This window comes from Archocentrus centrarchus, chromosome 8, assembly GCF_007364275.1.
Source record: "Archocentrus centrarchus isolate MPI-CPG fArcCen1 chromosome 8, fArcCen1, whole genome shotgun sequence".
Classification (NCBI taxonomy): domain Eukaryota; kingdom Metazoa; phylum Chordata; class Actinopteri; order Cichliformes; family Cichlidae; genus Archocentrus; species Archocentrus centrarchus.
This window is the reverse complement of record NC_044353.1, coordinates 17,703,621-17,728,331: the sequence shown is the minus strand read 5'-3', so window position 1 is coordinate 17,728,331 and position 24,711 is coordinate 17,703,621. Positions and strand designations below refer to the sequence as shown.

The 24,711-nt window shown below is 38.0% G+C and overlaps 3 protein-coding genes and 1 long non-coding RNA gene across 9 annotated transcripts in view; 1 reads left to right on the top strand and 3 right to left on the bottom strand.

Moving 5' to 3' along the window:
- The window catches only part of LOC115784874 (septin-9-like), a 97,497-nt gene that overhangs the window by 37,419 nt on the left and 35,367 nt on the right, over nt 1–24,711 (top strand). The window lies entirely within an intron of this gene.
- Nucleotides 1,836–23,689, bottom strand: LOC115784876 (uncharacterized). Of its 3 annotated transcripts, XM_030736259.1 has the most exons (3): nt 23,655–23,689; nt 21,444–22,884; nt 1,836–1,929 (listed from the first exon to the last, which is right to left on the bottom strand). In XM_030736259.1, exons 2-3 carry the CDS (start codon nt 22,881–22,883, stop codon nt 1,903–1,905), a joined length of 1,467 nt encoding a protein of 488 aa, XP_030592119.1. In that variant the 5' UTR covers nt 22,884; nt 23,655–23,689; the 3' UTR covers nt 1,836–1,902. The 3 variants fall into 3 exon arrangements, with proteins under 3 accessions (XP_030592119.1, XP_030592121.1, XP_030592120.1); XM_030736261.1 differs by lacking the exon at nt 23,655–23,689 and having other exon boundaries at nt 21,444–23,179; XM_030736260.1 differs by lacking the exon at nt 1,836–1,929 and having other exon boundaries at nt 19,334–22,884.
- LOC115784875 (uncharacterized) lies at nt 1,873–4,228 on the bottom strand. Its single transcript, XM_030736258.1, has 2 exons — nt 4,127–4,228; nt 1,873–3,382 (listed from the first exon to the last, which is right to left on the bottom strand). Exons 1-2 carry the CDS (start codon nt 4,147–4,149, stop codon nt 1,903–1,905), a joined length of 1,503 nt encoding a protein of 500 aa, XP_030592118.1. The 5' UTR covers nt 4,150–4,228; the 3' UTR covers nt 1,873–1,902.
- On the bottom strand, nt 16,173–18,344 carry LOC115784877 (uncharacterized). The gene is made up of 2 exons (XR_004020299.1): nt 18,024–18,344; nt 16,173–17,602 (listed from the first exon to the last, which is right to left on the bottom strand). It is a non-coding gene; the product is annotated as an uncharacterized LOC115784877 (long non-coding RNA).

Here is a 24,711-nt window from a genome sequence, read left to right as displayed (position 1 = left end):
ATGATTTGAGCTTGGTGATGTGGTGCGTTATCCTGCTGGAGGCAGCCATCGGAAGACGGTCAGTTGCTACTAAGAGGCTCAAAGTGTGCCAAAGTATCCCCGACACCATTACACGACCTCCACCAGCCTGAACTGTTGACACAAGGCAGACTGGATTCATGCTTGCATGCCAAATTCTTACCCAACCAATTGAATGCTTTTTTTTTTTTCTTCTTCTTCTGGCATTCCGATGCTCAGTTTGAGCTTCAAGCAGGTCGTCTTGACCTTGCATTGATTTGCTGCCGTGTGATTGGCTGGTTGAGTAGTTGAACAGGTGTACCTAATAAAGTGGCTGAGTGTATATGGCCCTTCTCTTGATTTGAATAGTCCCACCTCATAGCAGAAACTAACTGTTATGCCTGCTTCTAAAAAAGATGATCAAAAGTGTCAGCGTTTAGACTTTTAGAGACAGAACATACATGTCTGTTTGTCATTAATACTTGGCTCCAGCCTCTTAACTAGAGTCTTTGTATTACTATTTTCATAAAGCTGAGCCTGCAACAATTTTAATGAGTCATTATCTTATGATCTGTTGGGTCTTGTGCTGGCCTTCTGAGGGCTATCACCACATTAAACCAGTATTCATCTCTTTCACATAAGCATAAAGGCCTTTTGATAGTTCTGCCTGGGACTTGGCTTGAAACGACGACTTGTGCATGTCACAAGGGATGGAAATGATCTCTCCGACACAAAGTTGTGTGTGTATGGTGTTCCTTTTAAAGAAAAATGGAGGTCTTGTGATTTGAAAAAGGAGAAACACCTGTCTTCATGATTGCACAACTACTTTATTTTTTTTTAAAAAGCCTTAATGTGGCTGATTGAAATGAAGTTTAATGAACAGTTTTTTACAATCAGTGCAGAATGTCCTGATCTGTATCCCACATACAGCATAATACTTATGACATTTATTCATCCAGTCATCCAGTTTACAGTCTCATAATCGTGTGCAAACACCTGAGTCAGCAGTATGTTTTGTTTGCTTTGATATACTAGAGCATTGTTGCATCATTGAAAAGCCTTTTCAGAGCCATAGGTTATCATGAACAATAAAAACCATTTACAGAAGACTTTGTACAGTTAAAAGAAATGCATTTACATTTAGACCTTTAATCCCAGCAGGTGATATCCAGGCCAATCTGTTTGCAACAAGTCGCCAAAAGTGCATAGTCTGAATGATTTTAGCACAAGTTTTGCACTCGAATTTGCATGGTGATTGATTTTTGCTGTAGAGCTGTGGTTTTAGAAGGGGTGATCAGCACAAGCATGTCATAGGAAACAAAAAACAGAAAAGAAAAACACAATAAAATTCAATATGTTGAAGCAAAATGATGCACACACCAGCAAAGTTTATGGAGATAAAGGAGTTTTCCATAGTTAAAAAAAGTCCATCACATTTATCTGATGTAATAACAACACACACTAAAAAAACAAAAAACAGCGTAACAATCTTGACACAGATCCCATGGATTTTAAAATATTTTTTGCGGCAAAACTTTTAATAGTATAAAATGTAAGTGCTTTGTGAGTAGCAAGCTATTGAAAACAGCATTTCTGAATGGCTCAAACCCAGTTCATCATTACTGCAATTTCTGACCACATAATGAAGTACAGCATGTACCTGACAGAATATCAGCTTGTATAGGCTCAAGATTTTTTGTTCTTTTCCTGTAGAAAAACAACATAGAAATGAAGAACCTGTTTCTATGTGAATGTCTTAAATAAAAATATATTTTTAATATAAAATAATTGCATCACAGATCTTTCTTTTTTTGCTTTAAAAAAAAAAAAAAAATCAACCAGAATTTAAAGGGGTATTTGTAGAGGTTAAGTCATATATTTTGTTTTGTTTTTGTTTAAATATCTTCATTCCCCCCAGGCAGGGGTTCTTGCCTTCTCTATCTCATCTTGCAGTATGAAGCGTATTTGGACTCCTGGAGTGATTGTCATGCCTGACTCGTACTCGTATACATCATAAAACAGGTCCTGAAAATCTGTGTTTTCTTTGAATTTCGTTGCCCATTGCCATTGCCACCATTCATAGTTTTTTGTGGCTTTATCGTCAGAGCTGTAGAAGCCCACCCATGATTTTTTGAATTCGGACCCCCAATTATAGAAAGACGTATTCACTATTAAGCGAGCACAAGCTTTGCCGTCTTTTGCAAAGAGTTGCAGGTTTGCATCGTAACCTGTTATATTGACAGCTTTGGGATTTCTAAACTCACTGCTTCTGTCTATCTCCTCTCCGATTGATTTCCAGAAGCAACATAGTTTCCTCACCTCATGCAGCCGTACCTGAAGGCCTTCATTCAGGGGTACTGATGTATCATAACTGCCTGACTCTCTGTTCCCAATAGATTTATAAGTCAGGGCTTCCTCTTCCTGATCATTCTTGTAAAGTGCTACCATCACACCTCGATTAAGAAAATCACTAGGAACATTGCTCCAAATAATTCTGGCTTTCCCACCTTTGCCTGTTGTCACCTTGAGTATTATGTCATCTTTAGGGTCTACTTGAATACTCACAAACATCCCACAGGTGACATTTTGCCTGTTTTCTGGGATATTGCCCACAAAGTCGTGTTGTGTGTTCCTTCTTGCTGCAGGCTGAGGTCTGTTGTTGCGTTTGGGAGGGGAATACTTCTCCTGGATTACAATAAACAAAAACAGTCCGAGACAAGCAAGGTCACCCCACGTGTTTCTTATCTGCCTTAGCTGGGAATCATCAGCGCTGCTTTCAAAGCGATCTCTGAGATACATCAGTGAACTCATGTCATTTTCTTCCACAGAAAACTCTCTGATCTCCATCAACAGGTTGGTAGTGACCTGATATGTGTGTTCTGGGTTATACCTTGTGCCCTGATTTTCAGATGTCTCATAGTGCTGGGTGATGTACACTTGGTCGATCCTCTGTGAAGCTTGCCGCCTCGCATTCTGCTCCCTGACCCTGAATATGATCCGGTCCCGGTTTCTTGCTGCATACTCCGCCCGGGGGTGGATGACATAATATGGTAGTGGCAGCGATGTCGGTTGATTGATGTTACCGACGGTGTAGTAACGATGCCCCCTCGGTAGGGGGTCTAAAACCCTCTCGTAGTTTCCATAGTGATGAGAGCCAAATTCACGACTGTCTGGGTCAAAGGTCAGTAGGATGACATTGTTATTGTCAATGTCAATTTCATTGGCAAACCAGTGGAGCAACAGGAGACTGTGCTTGGGCACAGTTTGTCCAAAGTCGATTGACTTCAGATCATTAATTGAATTGAGCGCCCTCTTTCCAGCTGACACGGAGGTCAGGGTCAGGAGCAGAGCCACACAGCAACTCGTGATTCCTCCTGACATCATCCTGTAGAGAGATTTAAGAAGTGGTTTCATTATTTAATCACTCACCACCCTCACCTGGTGTTTATATTTTGTTGATTTCCCAGGTAGTCTTTAAACATTAGATGTGTTCATATGAACATTGAAATAGGTTATGCCAATTGTCTTTCCTCCGGCTAATACTGTAATACAGTGTTGCGATAGTATGAGGAAGGTGTGTGTGTGTTTTCCTTCTGGATGAAACTGCATGAGTAAACCTGAAACTTACTACACACATTCCTGTTTGATCAAGTGTTTTCATATTGAATACACTTGAGTGTATTCTACGATTGCAATGATGCTGCCTCTCATCCAGTGTTTATAATCATTACTGCTTTGGTCAAAGAAATAAAACTGTCCACAACACAACTGATTACAACATGCACTTAGACTATCTCTGTAAAGACCATTAGAAACAATGCATTATATAAAAACCTGCTTCAAATACAGAAATGCGTTCTGTTGGTCAATAGAGCCATTGGAAGGAAATCTGTGTATGTTGCTACTGTCTGGTTTTCCTCTTAAGGGTGTACCAGGGTGTATAGTTCCAGGGGGAAAAAAAACTAGTGTAACTACTTCATATAAATTCCTTCTAAAATCCTGTCAGCTGCACTGTACCATATTTTCATTTTCAGAATAATTTCTTAGCAGAGAAGCCTTCACAATAAAAGCGAGAGATAAATCAGTCATAAAGTCATTCATATTGACACCAGAAAACAGGAGAGCTTACCTGCATCGGTCTGCTGCTGTCATGTGTCTGAGCTCTTTGTTTGTGTAGGAGCAGCAGCAACTCCCTTTAGGTTGCTGTTTCCGTGTAAATGAAACCACCAAGGCTATTGCTAACAGGAAGTTTCATAATTCAGCAGTCTGCCTGAGACTTCCTCATCTGTTAGAGAAAAACAACATTGCTTCAGCATTTAAGTGGGGTTAACAGTGAAGTGTGTATTAAAATGCAAATGCTGATTATTAAATTTTAAGAGCAGGTTTAGGATGAAATGTTTGACAGTGAGTGCAGGGGTGGTGGCATCATTGCTGACTCTGGTTCATTATTAACCAGTATTAACTTAAATCTTATCAAGACTGCCAAGTCTTTGTGAATATTTAAACATGCATGTGTCACAGCTTGTGACCTCCTGTAAAGGATTGAAATATTTGCATGTAATCCAGGAATGCTTTTCATAATTTTTTTTTTTAATGCAGAATCTTGTCTTCAGAGATTTGGCTTTTTTTCTTTTTTTCTTTTCTTTTTTCCCCTTCTTTTTCCATTATTGGGCAACACAAAAATCCACTAGCCTATCTGCTGTTTATTATCCACTATGTTGTGAAACATGTCAGAGCTGCAGCAGTCACTCCCAGATGGATTTGAATCAAGTGAATCATGTGTTAGTTTAGGTCAGTAGGTCAACAAAAAAAAATGCAGTTTGTATTATTTAAAGCATAAACTAATATATCTAATATGACTTTCAAGTCAAGACGGTTACAACACATCACAAAACTAACATATTTCAAAATGAACACAGTTCTCAAGATTACAGAAAGAAAACAAAACCATGAGTATATACTCTTTTTCAACATGTCTGTGTCATTGATCCATCAGAGCAACTGTCCGTTCTCCTCATTGGATGAAACCTGCTGGGAGTCCCTGCTGTTAGATTAGTGCAGTTTTATTCTGCAGGTCATGCACAGTAAGTGCCATTCTAGATAAAATGTTGCTGCTATGATTAAGTGTTTTTTGTAAATAGCTCTATAAAAAGTATAAATTTATTGAACAGCCTGTTAAATTTTCATGGTAAACAAACTTCAGACTATCTTGCTGTTCAGTCCTCTGTGATGTTTTTAGAATTGCAGTTTTAATAGTGTAAAGTGGGTTTTTGAGGTTTTCAGTCCAAGCAAGAAAACACCATTTGCATGCAAAATGCTGACTATTGGTTATTTTATAAGTGTGGTTAGGATGAAATGTTTGACTGTGAGGGATGACATCACTGATGACTCTGGTTCATTAACCCTTTATAGAGCAAGTGACCATTTTTGCTCTTTTCCACACACTTTTTTTGATGATCACACGCCTCAGGGAGGTTAAGAAGCATATGGTCAGGAAGAAATGGCCTAATGTGAGTGTTTTACCCACAATGACTAAAAATAGACTTGCAATAGAAAACCATATAGAAACATATCTAGGAACATTAAATGCTTGCAGGCCCCAGGTTTTCAACAAAAGGACTGATAGCGCAGTAGCAGCAGTGACGATGGTGCTGTCACAAGTTTAACGTGGAGTCTGTCCACACGCGCACAGCGAATAGCAAAGACACAGAGCTGTTACCAAGATGGAGAGCTCAGGTGGAGTGAAAGAAAATGTTTTTCTAGCGTTCTTCTAGAACAGCAGCGCTTGTTCCTGTAATCACCATTAAACCTTTACTGGGAAACAGCTGGAGGAAGTCCTTCATCAAACCACCTGTTCAACAAGCTCCGACATGAATAAAAGCAAACTTTGTAGCTGCCTCCATCCACACTGTTTCCTTTTACATAGTAAAACATCTGCAGTAAAGCTAGAAGTGAAAATAAAATATGCAGATGAACTGTTTGGTTTGATACGATGTTTAAATCAGGCAGCTCACTGAAGGCTAACCACAAGCCGTCCTGCTTTATATGGCAATATCTGCAGCACGCAGGGGTCAGTGAAAAGAGGTCATGGGGTGTACTAAACCATATTTATTTCAAGGTTTATAAATGTTATTGTGCATATGTAGATTAATATGAAATAGTAATATTTAAAAATAAAAGCTTTTAGGGTTTTTTTTTTTTTTTTTTTTCCTTCCTGCGTGATCAGTAAAAATGTACATGGGCCAGTAAAACTGAGCCACTGACCTGGAGCTGTTCGGTTGGACACTGAATTATTATTAACATTAATTAACATGAATTTATAATATGCACATCATCAGAATGTCTGCTTTCTCCAACAGGAAATGTTGCAAAGTTGCATCAGGGAAAACCCCAGTTCTGAGAATGTTGTCGCTTTTCTTCATGCTCCCTTTAAATTAGAGACACACGTACTGACTCATTCACTAGCAAGACAAATGTATTTCTTATCCGATTACTGGATTCATAGATGGAATAATACTTGGAATACTTGATTACTAAAATAGCTGCAGCCCTAGTTTGTTTCAATTTTAAAGAATACAAATATACAAATGCGACTTTTGCTTCTAGACAGATGAGAACACATCACTAAATTACCATCTCATGCATGAAAATGTAGTTTAATGAACACACAATTTTTAAGATTACAGAGAGAATACAAAACCATCAGAAAAATACACTCTTCACTCTCTGTGCCATTCATCCATCGGACCAAGTGTCAGTTCTCCTCATTGGACGAATCTGCTGGGAGTCATTGCTGTTTGATTCGACATGAGTCAGCATTTACAACAAAAATAAATTCATAGTCCAGAATAAAAAAAATAAAAACATTGTGGCAAATTGTACATGAGATTAACTCCCATTAGTCATGCAGTTGTACTGAGCTAACTACCCAATTGTCTGTCTTTAGCATAATTTAAGTTATAACACTTTGGTTTGGCCAATACCTGGGAACATGTTTTCTGGTCATGTTAGTTACTCATTTTAGATTTTCAGTTGCCAAATTTAACAATGTAAAAAATGCAATGGACAAAAATAACACAACAACCCAAGCAAGGAACCAGTCGGGAACACAATTTTCATTGGCCCAACAGTCATGTTGTTCATTACTACTTGTTGCAGCTTGCATGCTTATAGCATCCAATAACTGGGAAGTATTTGAGCTTCCAAAATTATTTGCGCAATATATCGGTTTGTTGTCATGTATAACCAATGGAAACCCTCTGATCTCTCTTATGAGGCTGGTAGTGATCTGGTATGTTTGATCTTGATCATACTCTGACCTTAGATAGTCAAACTCCTGATAATGCTGTGTAATATAGACTCGGTCTATTATATGTGATTGGCGCCCCGCGTTCTGCTCCCTGATCCTAATAATGAGTCGAGCCTTGTTTCTTCCATGAGATGGAACTTGGAGTGATGTCTGTTGATTGACATTACCGAGGGTGTAGTATCTGTATCCCCTCGGCAATTGGTCTAGCAACCCCTCAAAGTTGCCATAATGATGTGAGCCATAATCGCCACTGTTTGGGTCAAAGGTTAGACGTATGACGCCGTTTGTGTCAATGTCAACTGCATTGGCAAACCAGAGGAGCAATTTGCGCCTGTCTGTATTCAGATCATTGATTGATCTGAGCACTCGTTCGACAGCTGAGACCGTTGTAAAGATCAGGAGCAGAGCCACACAGCAGCTCATGATCCTTCCTGACATCTTCATCATCCTGTAGAGATGTTTGAGAAGTTAGTGGTTTCTTTGTTCATGTGTTCTTTACATTCTCAGTCTTTACACATTTTTTGTCTGTGATGCATCTAATAATTATATGATTGCATATTTTAATAAACATGCAAACATTTAAAAATCAGTTTTAATGTTTTTTTTTCTTGTCTGTAATTAAGCATTAATCATTTGACCATTCAAACACTGAAAAAGGTTTTTTATTTTTCCTCTGATTAATACCATCCAGAACTTAATAAAAGAACTTTTTAAAAAAATAAATCTTAACTTACAAAATAATTTTTTTAAAAAAATATTTGGCTTTAGCTTAAATCAAGAGATTCTTAAGTGGGAACTTGTGGATGATGCATGTCGCTGTCAGAAACGTTCAAAGCTGTAATACTACAGACCTGAGCGTAATTTGGCATGAGGATGAGTATGTTTGTAATGAAAGAAGAGGCTGAGAGTATACTGTAATCTACCTCATTGTATTTTTACATATTTTGCTACCTCACCAGTGAGCCAAAGTAAGTAAAAAATTATTCATCAGAAAATAAAACAACTTACCCGTACAGGTCTGCTGTCGTTTAGTCTGATCTAAACATTTGTGTGAGTGCGGTTGTAACTCTCTTTAGGAGTTGCTCTTTCCTTGTAAATGAAACCAGGGCAACAAGCTTTCCCGGTTGTTACAAGAAGTTTGATAAACTAGCCATATGGGTGAAACGTTCTTCCCTATTTAAAGAGCAAAGCCATTTCAGTATTTTTGGTATTTTAATAATCACATGTTTGTTAAAGCTGATTATTTTATCAGCAAGTTACAGATGGAAAGTCTGAACATGGGTGTTTCTGTCAGTCTGCAGAACGAGGAACCAGAAATTGTAATAATGTCTCTTCCTGTAGTAACTGATCATAGGTAGTGTATACATTTCTTTAATGGCTGTTGTATTATTTGTTTTGTTCATGTTTTTATTGTTTAAAGGTGCTCTATAGTTAGCATCATCATATAAAAACTTTGAGATTATGCACAAACTCATGTATGTTTGTGTCACATTACCTCAGACTGTAGCTCAATATTGACAGGTATGTCAAATTTTAATTTTTGTACCAAAAGGCTGAGGATGAAGATACTTCGCCATGATGTTGTAAAGCTTGTGGAGCTGCTGTAACTCTACCAGCAACCAGCAGGAGAAGCTTCCACACAGGTAGTTGGTCTCACACCTGGAAGTTATCAAGGCTGGAAATTTTGTCAATGATGCATTTAAGATCACTATAATTTACATTATACATTCAGGCATCTGAGTTTTTCAGGCTTTTGGTCCAAGCAAGAAAACACCATTTGTGTGTGATATGTAGACGACTTCTTCAGCTCCCCGTGAAGATGTGCTGATCACTGATCTCACTTTAATCTTGCATCCCACAATAAAATTTAACACCCGTGCAAGAATGAAATCATGAGCCTTTCATGGTACAAAGTTTGAAATTTGTGATTTGTTGATGTGAAAATAATTTAGCCTTTCATTACAAGCAGTCTTCACAAGATTTACAAAAACAAATTCGTGCACAAGGTAAAATTAAATGGAACAACTCCTGTTATTCATCTAGTTGTAAAAATGTGTTGCAGCTGCCTGATCATGCAGGTGTTCTTCTGTTCTTGATCTACAGTGAGGCACAGCAGCTACAGCTTGGTTAGATATCTGGTAACATGCTGTGTCTTTGTGTTGTTTACCGGTTAGAAGGCAAGGCAGTGCAGATTTATTTATATAGCACCTTTCAAGCACCTCAGTCATTCAAAGTGTTTTTTACAAAATAAGATTAAAATAATAGGCTTTTTGAAAAATATATGCAGTAAAAATTGGTGAAAAGAATAAACAGGAATAAAACAGAAATGAGAAAATGAGATCATTTGTGTAAATATAGTGCCAAGGTAAGGGTACAGCTCCCTTATTAAACAGTATTAAATACCATTTTCAGCTTCTTTCTAAAAATGGACAAAGTTGGATAAGATCTGAGCTCCCTGGGTAGTCTGTTCCAGCAGTGGGCAGCAAAGTAACTGAATGCCACATCACCCTCTTTAGTTTCACATCAAGGCACCACAAGGTGACCAGCACCTGCTGACACCAAAAATAAGCTTATCTAGCTCTTGCTTATACACATAATCTCTCACTTTAAAAAAAAAAAAAAAAAAAAAAAGAAAGAAAAGCTGTTTTAATTATGGCCTTAAATCAGGGTGTCATCTGCATAGCTATGATAAGCTACCCTGTATTAGAAGAAAGGATTTGATTAAACAAGGGGACACCCTATAATTGATCATTGTGGGATTCATAAGTGTCAAGAGAGCCCAAATCAAAATAATCCCTACTTTTTAGGTATGACTTAAAGAACGGTTCCTGTAAGACCCATTAATGGTGTGTTTTGATTGACAGTATTAAATGCTGCGCTAAGGTCTAACAATCCCAGAGCAGTCAATTTATCTGTCTCTATTCAGACAAACCTCATTTAATACCTTTTTAATGAAAGCAGTTTCTGTGCTGTGACATTCACAAAAGCTGATTGGAAGATGTGACGGTACCAATTTGATTTAAAAACTACTTTCTCAATCTTACAAATTGATGGTAAATTTGAAATAGGCCAATAATTAAGTGTAGCAGCATCTGTGTTTGACAGCTGCAGTCTTCAGTGATGCAGGGAAAATACCAGGAAAAATAGTTCAGGGGCTGCTGAAAATAAATTAAAAAAAACCCAAAACTGTATGGAGTGTATGGAGACAGCAACTAGAAGAGTTGATGATGCAGTCTTTGTTCATGAGTTCTGCAGTCAATAATGGTAAATTTAAACGGAAAAGCTATATTCAATCTGTATACTTATGTTTATACTTGTGTTAAATTACTGCTTGACTGAGTCTCACAAAGATCAGACTCCAAAAGTGTTGACAAAATCAGGTTGCATTTCTTTGTGTTGCAGCCTGAAATGTGTTCTGTAGATTAGAGTTGTAACTTTCCAGAGCTCTGAAATACAAAGCAAATTCAACATATTCTGGGTAATTTTCCATTATCTGGATTCACTTATCCTAGCATTAGCAATCAGGATAAGCAGTCACATGAATCTGGTTATCACCTTGCTAAGTTAACCCGGGGTTTCCCCTGCGCAGGCACTTAAAAGGAGACTTAAAAGGATCATGAGATTCTTTTCCACACAGAATAATCCCTATGAGTGCTGCTAACTTAACCAGAAAAATGATCAGATTCATGAAATGAAGATCAAAAATATCTACAGAGCATAACAGCAAACTGCAACACAAGAGATTAATGCTGCAGAAAAGCATTTATATGGTGATTTAATCCACATCAATGTTACTTCAGAAGTGGGCTCTGGGATGCATCAGTAAGTTGATCTCATTAAAGGAACACTTTCTGATCACTCTTAACAAGTAGGCAATGACCTGATATACATGTTCTGGATCATACAATATCTCTGCAAAGAGCTCATATAGGCTTATGATTTATTGCTGTTTCCTGCAGAAAATGGCACAGAAGTGAATGACCTTAAATTCCTTTAAATCTACTGCTATAACTAAAAATTGTTTAAATAGAAGACAATAGCATTGCTGATCTTGATACTTTTTAAAAAAAAAAAAAAATCTTTGGACAGACTTTAAAGGGGTATTTGTAGGAGTTGAATAATATTTGTAATTTAAATTTTGTTTAAATATCCTCATTCCCTCCAGGCTGGGGTTCTTGCCTTCTCTATCTCATCTTGCAGTATGAAGCGTATTTGGACCCCCGTTGTGATTGCCATGCCTGACTTGTACTCATATATGTCATGAGTTGAGTTCTGAAAATCTGTGTTTGCTTTGAATTTTGTTGCCCATTGCCATTGCCACCATTCATAGTTGTTTGTCTCTTTATCTTCAGAGCTATAGAAGCCGACCCAAGCCTTTTTAAATTCAGACCTCCAGTCATGGAAAGACGTATTCACTCTTAAGCGAGCACAAGCTCTGCCGTCTTTTGCAAAGAGTTGCAGGTTTGCATCGTAACCTGTTATATCGACCGCTTCGGGATTCTCAACTCACTGCTTCTGTATTTCTCCTCTCCGACTGATGTCCAGAAGAAAAATTGTTTTCTCATCTCATGCAGCCGCACCTGAAGGCCTTCATTCAGGGGTACTGATGTATCATAACTGCCTGACTTGCTGTTCCCAATAGATTCATAAGTCAGGGCCTCCTCTTCCTGATCATTCTTGTAAAGTGCTACCATCACACCTCGATTAAGAAAATCATTAGGAACTTTGCTCCAAGTAATTTTGGCTTTCCCACGTTTGCCTGTTGTCACGTTGAGTGTGATGTCATCACTAGGATCCACTGGAATATTCACAGATATATCAGAAGCAGCATTTTGCCTGCTTTCTGGGATATCGACCACAAAGTCACTTGCTGCAGGCTGAGGGCTGTTGCTGCGTTTGGGAGGGGAATACTTCTCCTGCATGACCATAAACAAAAACAGTCCGAGACAAGCAAGGTCACACCACGTGTTTCTTATCTGTCTTATCTGGGAATCATCAGCGCTGTTTCTGAAATGGTTTCTGAGAGACATCAATGAGTTGATGTTATTACCTTCCAAGGAAAACTTTCTAATTGCTCTTAAGAGGCAGGTAGTGACTTTGTATGTATGTTCTGGATCGTACTCCGTACCTCGATGTTCAGATGTCTCATAATGCTGGGTGATATAGACTTGGTCTATTATCCACCCAGCATTCTGCTCCCTGACCCTGAATATGATCCGAGCCCGGTTACTTTCCTCAATGTCTGTCTGGACAATATAATCTGGAAGATCCACTGATGTATCTTGATGGATATTACCAAGAGTGTAGTACTGATATCCATTCTGCAGTGTTTCTAACACTCTCTCATTGTTGTGATAAAGATGTGAGCCATAATCACCACTGTCTGGGTCGAAGGTTAGATGTATGACATTGTTTCTGTCAATGTTAACTATGTTGGCAAACCAGTGGAGCAACAGGAGGCTGCGCTTGGGCACAGACTGGCCAAAGCCTACTGACTTCAGATCAGTGATTGAATTGAGCGTTCGTCTCACAGCTGACACAGAGGTCAGGGTCAGGAGCAGAGCCACACAGCAACTTCTGATCCTTCCTGACATCTTCATCATCCTGTAGAGAGATTTAAGAAGTGGTTTCATTATTTAATCAGACTCACCACCCTCACCTGACATTTATTTATATATTTTTTATTTTCTAGGTAGTCGTTAAACACCAGATGTGTCCATATGAACAATCAAACATGTTATGCCAGTTATCTTTCCTCTGGCTAATACTGTAATACAGTGTTGAGTTGCTATGAGGAAGATGTCTGTGTGTTCCTGTGTGTTGATTCTTTTTCATGAGTCACATCATTTGGTTAAACAGGAGTGGTCCTTGTTGGCTTGTAAATGGCTCTTCACTGAGTTCTGGCTTTTAAAATTGGGACAAAAACTTTTGGCCTGTGGTTTGTACCTGTGCACATGAATTACTGAAATTATTAAATACAATTGCACAAGTAAGTGTGACTGTTTCCAGAAACATCAATTTTAAAAACGCCAAACTGTGATACACACATGTATTGAGTGTTTTCATATTGAATACGCAGGTGTATGCTGCTTATCCGGTGTTTATTATGATTACTGCCATGGTCAAAGAAATAACACTATCCACAACACAAATGATTACAACGTGCTCCGAGACTATTAGAAACAATGAATCACATTAAAAGCCTGTTTCAAATACAGAAATGCCTTCTGTAGGTCAATAAACCACTGGAATAAGGAAATTGTATCGGTTGGTGCTGAATATTTATTGTGTGGTTTTCTTTTGTGAAAGGGTGTAATAGGAGTGTAAAGTCCCAAAGAAGACTGATGTTCAATGTTTAGTGTAACTTCTTCCTTCAAATTCCTACTAAAATCCTGTCAGCTGCACTGTACCATAAATATTTTCATTTTCAGAATAGTTTCTAAGCAGACAAACCTTCACAATAAAAACTACTGTAGAGATAAATCAGTCACAAAGTAATTCATATTGACACCAGAAAGTAGCAGAGCTTACCTGCATCAGTCTGCTTCAGTCATGTGTCAGTGCTCTTTGTTTGTGTAGGAGCAGAGGCAACTCCTTTTATTTTATTTCTATGTAAATGAAACCAGAAAGATGAGTGCTAACAGGAAGCTTCATAATACAGACTCGTGAAACCTTTTCTGTTGGACAAAAACACTGTTTCAGCGTTTTAGTTGGGTTAAAAGTGAAATGTTAAAATAGAAAATCTGATTATTGGTTATTTTGTTTAGGATGAAATGTTTGACTGTGAGGGTTGGCATCACTTCATTAACCAGTATTAATTTCAAGTCTTGTCAATCTTATTTCTTTGTATATATTTGTACATGTATGTGTCACAGCTCTTGACCTCCTAGAATAGAATGAAATATTTCCACAGAATCAGTCTCTGCTCTTTGTTTCTTTTTTTTAATTTTATTTTATACATAATATTGGCCTCAAGCGAATTAGGTGTTGATTTTAGGTCAGAAGGGCTGTAATGATTCATTAACTCGATTATTTAAAAAAAACTCATAACTCTGTAGCGTTCAGATGTGACAATGTTTCACTCTTGTTTGCAACTACAAAAAGACCTGCAATAGATATGTACAGTATTTGGGAGCATGCATGTAAAAAAGGTATTACAACATTACTGAATTTCCATATATACTTACTTTACTCACTCACTCACTGTTTATTGGGACAGCAAGTAGACGAGTTGATGCAGTCTTTGTTCATGGGTTCAAACAGAAAAGTTGGATTCAATCTGTATGCTGATCAGGACTGAGTCTTGCATCAGTCAGGCTCCAAAAGTGTTGTCAAAATCAGGTTGTTTCTTTGTATTGAGATGTGGTCTGTAGATTAGAGTTGTACCTTTTATTTATTTATTTATTTTTTTTTAAAAGCCCTGAACTATAAAGCAAGTTTAACATATCCAGGGTATTTTTTCATTATCTGGATTCACTTATCCTAATTTTGAAAATCAGGATAAGCAATCACATGAATCACATGGTAGCATCTAACCAATCTAAAAGGGGCATTTCATGGATCATATGATTCTTCTTCCACATTCCCCATGTTGGGACTAATAACGGGATTTTTTATCTTTCGTATCTTATTAAGCCCGTGTAGACACCAGTTTTTCAACAAAAGGATTGAGAACACAACAGCAGCAGTGACAATGATGCTGCCACAAGTTTAACATAGTCTTTCTACACACACACGGCGAATAGCTGTGAGACAGAGCTGTTAACAAGACGGTGAGTGAAAGAAAAACGTTTTCTAGTGTCCAGAACAGCAGCACTTGTTCCTGTAATCACCTTTAAAACCTTTACTGGGTAACAGCTGGTGGGAGTCCTTCATCAAACCACCTGATCAACAAGCTCCAACATGAAGAAAAGCAAACGTTGTAGCTCCGCCCATCCAGTATGGTGAAAGATCTGCAATAAAGCTACAGACGTCCAAATAAAATATGCAGATGAACTGGTAACTTAGTCTGTTACGACGTTTAAACAGGCAGCTCACTGAAGGTTAACTGCAGCCATCCTGCTTTATGTAGCAGTGATCCCTGCAGCAAGTAGGGGTGAGTCTAAAGGGGGCATGGGGTGTACTAGGCCATATTTTTTTTTTTTCAGGGTTTTAGAAACATTCTTTTGCAGATTTAGATTTGTATAAAATAACATTTTAAAAATATATAAATCAAAGCTTTTTTTCCTGCAAGCCAGTAAATCTGAGCCATTGACTTGGGGCTGTTGGGTTGGACACTGAATTATTATTAACATTAATTAACAGTTTTCTCCAACAGGAAATGTTGCATCAAAGCATAAGGAAAACCCCAGCTCTGAGAATGTTGACGTGCTCGCTTTTCTTCATGCTCCTTTAAAGGCTTACGGACACACATACTAACTCATTCACTGTACACTTAAACATACAGACACACCAGATCTACGTCATCCAGGAGAATAAACACTGTCAGAACTCTATTTTTGCTTCCTACTAATGTAAGAAAGCTTTCCGAGAAAGGCTATGTTATTTATGCCTTAGTTTTGATGTATGAATAGCTTTTTTTTATTTGACATTACTGTACTTGTGGTTATTTTTCCGTTTAAGTATAATGTTTCATCTTAAATGCGCAGTTCATTTTAAAAACATTTTTTTTCTCTTTTGAATATTTATTATAGCTCATTAATAAGACAAACATATTTCTTATCTGGTTACTCAATAAATGGAATAAGCAATAGTATACTTGATTACTAAAATAGCTGCAGCCCCAGTTAGTTTCCATTTTAAACTATACAAATACATTAAATATGACTTTTGAGTCAGGACAGCACATCACTAAGTTACCATCTCATGCTTGAAAATAAAGTTTAATGAACACACAGTTTTCAAGATTACAGAGAGAATACAAAACAATCACTCTTCACTCTCTCTGTCATTCATCCATCAGAACAGGTGTCCGTTCTCCTCATTGGACGATTCTGCTGAGAGTCACTGCTGTTAGATTAGACATGAGTCAACATTTACAACACTTACAAAATAAACTCATAATCTATAGTAAAATAAACACACAGTAAAAAAATTAACACATGGTCTCAGATTGTACAATTGTCATGTAATGTTCCCAGTCACAGTAAAGATGCTGCTGGCTTTCTGGTTTTTAGCATAATTTAAGTTACAGCAGTTTGGTTTAGCCAATATCGGGGAACATGTTTACTGGTCATGTTAGTTACTCATTTTAGATTTGTGAATGACGAAAATGACAATGGACAAAAGGACAATGAACAAAACAAATACAACCAAAGAAGAGAACCAGTTGGGAACACAATTTTCGTTGGCCCAAAAATCACGTTGCTCATTTCTTCGTGTTGCAGCCTGCATTCTAGTGCCCCATAACTGGGAAGTATTTGCACTTCTAAAATTATTTGCATGATACATGTGTGGGTTGTCATGTATAGCCATCGGAAACCCTCTGATCTCTCTTAAGAGGCTGGTAGTGATCTGGTATGTTTGATCTGGATCATACTCTGACCTTTGATAGTCAAACTCACGATAATGCATTGTGATATAGACTTGGTCTATTATCTGTGATTGGCGCCCCGCGTTCTGCTCCCTGATCCTAATAATGATTCGAGCCTTGTTTCTTCCTTGAGATGGAACTTGGTGTGATGTCCGTTGATTGACGTTACCGAGGGTGTAGTACTGATATCCCCACGGCAGTGGATCTAACAGCCTCTCACTGTTGTAATAACGATGTGAGCCATAATCACCACCGAAGGTCAGCCGAATGACACCATTTGTGTCAATGTCAATTTCATTGGCAAACCAGAGGAGCAATTCACGGCTGTCCATATCCAGATCATTGATTGATCTGAGCTCACGTCGGACAGCTGAAACCATTGTAAAGGTCAGGAGCAGAGCCACACAGCAACTCATGATCCTTCCTGACATCTTCATCATCCTGTAGAGATGTTTGAGAAGTTAGTGGTTTCTTTGTTCATGTGTTCTTTACATTCTCAGTCTTTTACATGTTTTTTTTGTGATCTGTGATGCATCTAATAATTATGATTGCAAATCTGAAATTCTCCTGTTTTCCCAAACAGTGGTAACATACTGTTACCACTGTTACCACTGCAGTAACATACTGCCTGAAAGGTGGTAACAGAGAGTGAGTCACTTCTGCCATCCGTCCATTAAGATCCACTCTTAAGATCCTAATTTGTAACTAACTTTTCTGCCTCTGCTGAATCCTCATGTTAGCTTCAGATAAACAGGGAGGGATCTCTAAACAGATTAAAGAGGAGAAATCAAAAATTGTAACAGCTCACTCTGGATTTGATTGAATACAAATATTTAAACAATCTGTAATCCCAATCAATCACATTTCTGTTAATCCAGTTTTTTTTTTTTTTTTTTTTTTTTTGGTTGTGGCACTGGTGCATGATGCTTCCCCGTCTGTGTCAGGAAGTTAAACTAATGACATTTTTCAAAGCTGCAGTACTACAGACCTGAGTGTAATTTTATACAAGGATGAGTATGCTTATAATGAAAGAAGAGGCAGAGTGTGTGCACTGTCATCCACTTCATTGTATCTTTAAATATTTTATTACCTAGAATACATTTTGCATAAGAGACAGTGAAATAAATTCCTCACCAGTGAACCAAAGTAAGTAAAAATTATCCATCAGAAAATAAGAGAACCTACCTGTGCAGGTCCGCTGCTGTTTTGTCTAATCTGTATGTTTGTGTGAGTGCAGTCTCCTTAGCAGTTGCTCTTGTAAATGAAACCAGGGCAACAAGCTTTCCCGGTTGTTACAGGAAGTTTGGGCGTGTCTGCCAGTCTGCAGAGTGTTTTACATACTGGGACATTTTTCCTTCCTGGGTCCTACTCTTTGCTGTGGTCAAGTGTAAATTTTCCCTATAGTTTTTTGCTTCTTTGTACAAACTTGGGGGAAATAGTCACAAATGCACGCAAGAAAATGATGGTGTTTCTCGGGAGGTGTGCTTCAGGTTATGTTATAAAACTTCAAAATTCACTAACAATATTAGACCTAATAAAAATATCAGGCATTTAAGGCAGAGTTGAGGCATTTTTCTATAATGATGTCAGGGCTTCAGCTCTATCTGGTGGCAGATGGTTGCATCACATTTAGGACAACCATTTACGGCATTGTGCATCAATTAAAAGCTTAACAATTAGGCTAACCAGCTAGTACGTCTGGTACCGACTAGTGAAAATAGCGACGGTTAGTCGACTAGTCGTACACATGCCTAGTGTGAACGTTAGATAGTAAGCACTTAGCTATAGAAGGAAGTGCTATAACTAATGGGTAAATGCAAACGTGGTATAAAGTGCTTTGAGTGCTTAGCTAGAGTAGAAAAATGCTATATAAGAACTAGTCCATTTACCATTCCTGTAGTAACTGATCCCAGATAGTGTATACATTTCTTTAATGGCTGTTTTCTTGTATTATTTGTTTTCTTAATTCATGTTTTTATTGTTTAAAGGTGTTCTATAGTTAGCATCATCGTATAAAAACTTTGAGATTATGCACAAAGTCATGTATGTTTGTGTCACAATATTACCTCAGACTGTAGCTCAATATTGACAGGCATGTCAAATTTTTTTATTTTAATTTTGTACTAAAAGCTTGATCTTAAAGATACTTCCCCATGATGTTGTAAAGCTTCTGGAGCTGCTGCAACTCTACCAGCAACCAACAGGAGAAGCTTCCACACAGGTAGTTGGTCTCACACCTGGGAGGTATCTAGCCTGGAGCTGTAAGACTTTTGTCAATGATGCATTTTAGTTCACTATAGTTTACATTACGTACATTCAGTCATCCAAGTTTTTCAGGCTTTCAGTCCAAGCAATAAAACACCATTTGTGTGTGATATGTAGACGACTTCTTCAGCTCCCGGTGAAGATGTGCTGATCACTGATCTCACTTTAATCTTGCGTCCCACAATAAAGTTTAACACCCATGCAAGAATGAAATCATGAGCCTTTCATGGTACAAAGTTTGAAATTTGTGATTTATTGATGTGAAAATAATTTGGCCTTTTATTACAAGCAGTCTTTACAAGATTTACAAAACAAATTCGTGCACAAGGTAAAATTAAACAGAACAACTCCTGTTATTCATCTAGTGGTAAAAACGTGTTGCAGCTGCCTGATCATGCAGGTGTTCTTCTGTTCTTGATCTACAGTGAGACACAGCAGCTACAGCAGATACAGGTTATCTGGTAACATGCTGTGTCTCTTTGTGTTTACCGGTTAGAAGGCAAGGCAGTGCAGATTTATTTATATAGCACCTTTCAGTCATTCAAAGTGTTTTTTACAAAATAAGATTAAAATAATAAATGTGTTGTCTTTACACTGTTAAAATGGGTTAAAAGAATAATAAAAGCAAAAAAGATAAACATAGTGCCATGGTAAGGGTATAGCTTCTTCATTAGTTAAAAACAGTATTAAATAATTTGCTATATCTCTCTTTCCTTATTTTTTAAAAAAAGCTGTTTTAGTTACAGCCTTAAATTTTGGCTTCATCTGTATAGCTGTGATAATCCCCCTGTATTAGAGGAAACTTGTACAAACTAAACGGGGGGTGTTTAATTGCTCCTTGCAGGACTACATATGGCATGTGGGTGATCTCCGATTCATAAGTGTCAAGAGAGCCCAAATCAGTATAATCCCTACCTTTTAGGTATGACTCAAAAACCATCAAAGAACAGTTACTATAAGACCCATTAATGGCGTATTTTGATCTACAGTATTAAATGCTGCGCTAAGATCTAATAATCCCAGAGCAGTCAATTTATGTCTCTATTCAGACAAACCTGATTTAATACCTTTTTAATGAAAGCAGCTTCTGTGCTGTGACATTCACAAAAGCCTGATTGGACAATGTGACGGTACCAATTAATATTCAATTTGATTTAAAAACTACTTTCTCAATCTTACAAATTGATGGAAAATTTGAAATATGCCAATAATTATTAAGTGTAGGAGCATCTGTGTTTGACAACTGCAGTCTTCAGTGATGCAGTGAAAATACCAGGAAAAATAGTTCAGGGGCTGCTGAAAAAAAAAAAATAATAATAATTTTTAAAAAAAACTTGGAGTGTATGGAGACAGCATCTAGAAGAGTTATGATGATGCGATCTTAGTTCAGAGGTTCAAACAGAAAAGTTATATTTAATCTGTATGCTGAGGTTGATGTTAGTTAAATTACTGCTTGACTGAGTCCTGCAAGGATCATGACGACTACACAATACCAAAGAATAGAAGAACAAGAATTACCAAAATGCAGATTATAGGTGCAACTCAGACTCAGTCTCGTCAGAATCAGGTTGTGTTTCTTTGTATTGCAGCCTGAAATGTGCTCTGTAGATCAGAGTTGTACCTTTTCAAAGCCCTGAACTATTAAGCAAGTTCAACAGAGCCAGAGTATCTTTCCATTATCTGGATTCACTTATCCTAACATTGGCAATCAGGATAAGCAGTCACATGAATCTGGTTATCAGCTTGCTAAGTTAACCCAGGGTTTCCCCTGCACGGTCACATAAAAGGAGGTGTTGGCAGCATCTAACCAATGTAAAAGGGGCATTTCATGGATCATATGATTCTTCTTCCACACAAAATGAGCTCTGTGAGTGCTGCTAACTCAATCACAGACATTATCAGATGATGATAATAAAATGAAGATCAAAAATGTCTATAGAACATAACATCAGAATGCAACACAAGAGATTAATGCTGCAGAAAAGCATTAATATGGTGATTTAATCCACATCAATGTTACTTCAGAAGTGGTCTCTGGGATGCATCAGTAAGTTGAAGTCATTACCTTCCAACGAACACTTTCTGATCACTCTTAACAAGTAGGTAAATATACATGTTCTGGATCATACAATATCTCTGCAAAGAGCTCATATAGGTTCATGATTTATTGCTGTTTCCTGCAGAAAACAGCACCAAACTAAAAGACCTGAAATTCTTTTTAATCTTCTGCTATAACTAATTGTTTAAATATAAAATAATAGCATTGCTGATCTTGACACTATTTAAAAAAATATTCAGCTAGTTTAAATATCCTCATTCCCTCCAGGCTGGGGTTCTTGCCTTCTCTATCTCATCTTGCAGTATGAAGCGTATTTGGACTCCTGGAGTGATTGTCATGCCTGACTCGTACTCATATACTTCATAAAACAGGTCCTGAAAATCTGTGTTTTCTTTGAATTTTGTTGCCCATTGCCATTGCCACCATTCATAGTTGTTTGTCTCTTTATCTTCAGAGCTATAGAAGCCGACCCAAGCCTTTTTAAATTCAGACCTCCAGTCATGGAAAGACTTCTTCACTCTTAAGCGAGCACAAGCTCTGCCGTCTTTTGCAAAGAGTTGCAGGTTTGCATCGTAACCTGTTATATCGACCGCTTCGGGATTCTTAAACTCACTGCTTCTGTATTTCTCCTCTCCGACTGATGTCCAGAAGAAAAATTGTTTTCTCATCTCATGCAGCCGCACCTGAAGGCCTTCATTCAGGGGTACTGATGTATCATAACTGCCTGACTCGCTGTTCCCAATAGATTCATAAGTCAGGGCCTCCTCTTCCTGATCATTCTTGTAAAGTGCTACCATCACACCTCGATTAAGAAAATCACTAGGAACTTTGCTCCAAGTAATTCTGGCTTTCCCACGTTTGCCTGTTGTCACCTTGAGTGTGATGTTATCACTAGGATCCACTTGATTATTCACAGATATATCAGAAGCAGCATTTTGTTTGCTTTTTGGTATATTGACCACAAAGTCACTTTGTGTGTTCCTTCTTGCTGCAGGCTGACGTCTATTGTTGCGTTTGGGAGGGGAATACTTCTCCTGCATGACAATAAAAAAAAAAAGTCCGAGACAAGCAAATTTACCCCACGTGTTTCTTATCTGTCTTATCTGGGAATCATCAGCACTGCTTCCAAAGCGATCTCTGAGAGACATCAATGAGTTGATGTTATTACCTTCCAAAGAAAATCTTCTAATTGCTCTTAAGAGGCAGGTAGTGACTTTGTATGTATGTTCTGGATCGTACTCCGTACCTCGATATTCAGATGTCTCATAATGCTGGGTGATATAGACTTGGTCTATTATCCACCCAGCATTCTGCTCCCTGACCCTGAATATGATCCGAGCCCGGTTACTTTCCTCTTCGTCTGACTGGAGAATAAAATCTGGAAGGTCCACTGATGTACCTTGATAGATATTACCAAGAGTGTAGTACTGATATCCCCTTGGCAGTGGGTCTAAAACCCTCTCATTGTTGTAATAAAGATGTGAGCCATAATCACCACTGTCTGGGTCAAAGGTTAGTGGTATGACACCATTTGTGTCAATGTCAATTTCATTGGCAAACCAGTGGAGCAACAGGATGCTGTGCATAGGTACAGCTTGTCCAAAGTCGATTGACTTCAGGTCATTAATTGAATTGAGCGTTCGTCTTACAGCTGACACAGAAGTGAGGGTCAGGAGCAGAGCCACACAGCAACTTCTGATCCTTCCTGACATCTTCATCATCCTGTAGCGATGTTTGAGAAGTTAGTGGCTTTATTATTCACCCAGACTCAACATCCTTGCCTTACATTTGTTTATATTTTGTTGATTCACAGGTGGTCTTTAAACATTAGACATGTGTCCATAGGAACGTTGAAGTCGGTTATGTCAATTATCTTTCCTCTGGCTAATACTGTAATACAGTGTTGAGTTACACTGAGGAAGATGTCTGTGTGTTCTAAGATGAATTCTGTCTTTCTTTTTTTTATGAGTCAGAATATTTGGTTAAACAGGAGTGGTCTTTTTTAGCTTGTAATTGGCTGTTCATTGAGTGCAAGTTCTGGCTTTTAAAATTCATCCAAAGTTTTGACCTGATAGTGGTATATGTGCACACTGAAATTATGGGATGAAACTGCATGAGTAAACCTGAATATTTCCAGTAACTTGAACATCAACCACTAATGTGTGTATTGACTGTTTTTCATATTGAATACACTTGACTGTATTCAGTTTGAAAAAGCTGCTGCTCATCCAGTGTTTATTATGATTACTGCCTTGGTCAAAGAAATAAAACTATTCACAACACAAATGATTGCAATGTGCTCTTAGACTATCGCTCTTACTTCCAGAAAAGACTGTTGTTCAAATTCCTACTAAAATACTGTCAGCAGCACTGTTCCATAAATATTTTCATTTTCAGAATAATTTCCAAGCAGAGAAGCCTTCACAATAAAAACTAGAGATAAATCAGTCACAAAGTAATTCATATTGACACCAGAAAGTAGGAGAGCTTACCTGCATCAGTCTGCTGCAGTCATGTGTCAGAGCTCTTTGTTTGTGTCGGAGCAGCAGCAACACCTTTTAGGTTTCTGTTTCTGTGTAAATGAAACCAGCAAGAAACCGGAAGTTTCTTAACACAGCAGTCTGCCTGAGACCTCCTCATCTGTTAGAGCAGGGGTCGGGAACCTTTTTGGCTGAGAGAGCCATAAACGCTACATATTTTAAAAATGTAATTCCATGAGAGCCATACAATATGTTTAACACTAAATACAAGTAAATGTGTGCATTTTATGTAAGACCAACACTTTTAAAGTACAATAAGTCTGAATTGCATTTAGTAACGTTATGCTGTTGCTAACCAATGATAAATAAAGTACTTCTTACCATTAATGCGACTTCTGGTGCTGCATGGTTTTGCTGATGGCTTTGTAGTCTGGTTGATACGTGGTGAGGTTAAGCTTCATGCAGCAGTTGAGACTTCCATCCGTTAAACGTGATCGTAGGTTGGTCTTAATGTTCTTTAGATGTGAGAAAGACTGCTCACATGCATACGTAGAGCCAAACATTGTTAGTACAGCAATACTCACACGCTGCAGTGTGTGGTATGTGACGGGAAGTGCTTTCCAAGTTTTGACAATCAGCTGGTCTGCGGGTTGAAGTTTTTTCATTTCTCCCCACTTGTGTTTGCTCGCCAACTCTGCTTGCTGTCGTGCAAGTCTTTCCAAATCTTCATTTAGTGACTTGAATTTATTCACCCACATGTCTGAGGCCTTCAGGTCAGCAACTTGTAGCTCAAAATCTCACCGACAGAGGCATGTCTTTTATTCGTTTCATTATCTTGTCTTTATCCGAAAAGTCGTCAAAAAGTTCACTGGCGACATCAAGCATGAATGTTTTGGCATACTCACCATCTGTGAATGGCTTTCCGTTTCTCACAATTGCTAAAGCACCAGCAAAGCTAGCCGAATTCCAGTCACCTTGTTGGGTCCAAACACGAAGTTGCTGCTGACTAGCTTGCACTTTGCACAGTAGCTCTTGACATGCTTTCTTCCTGCTGTCCCCCGCTGGGTAT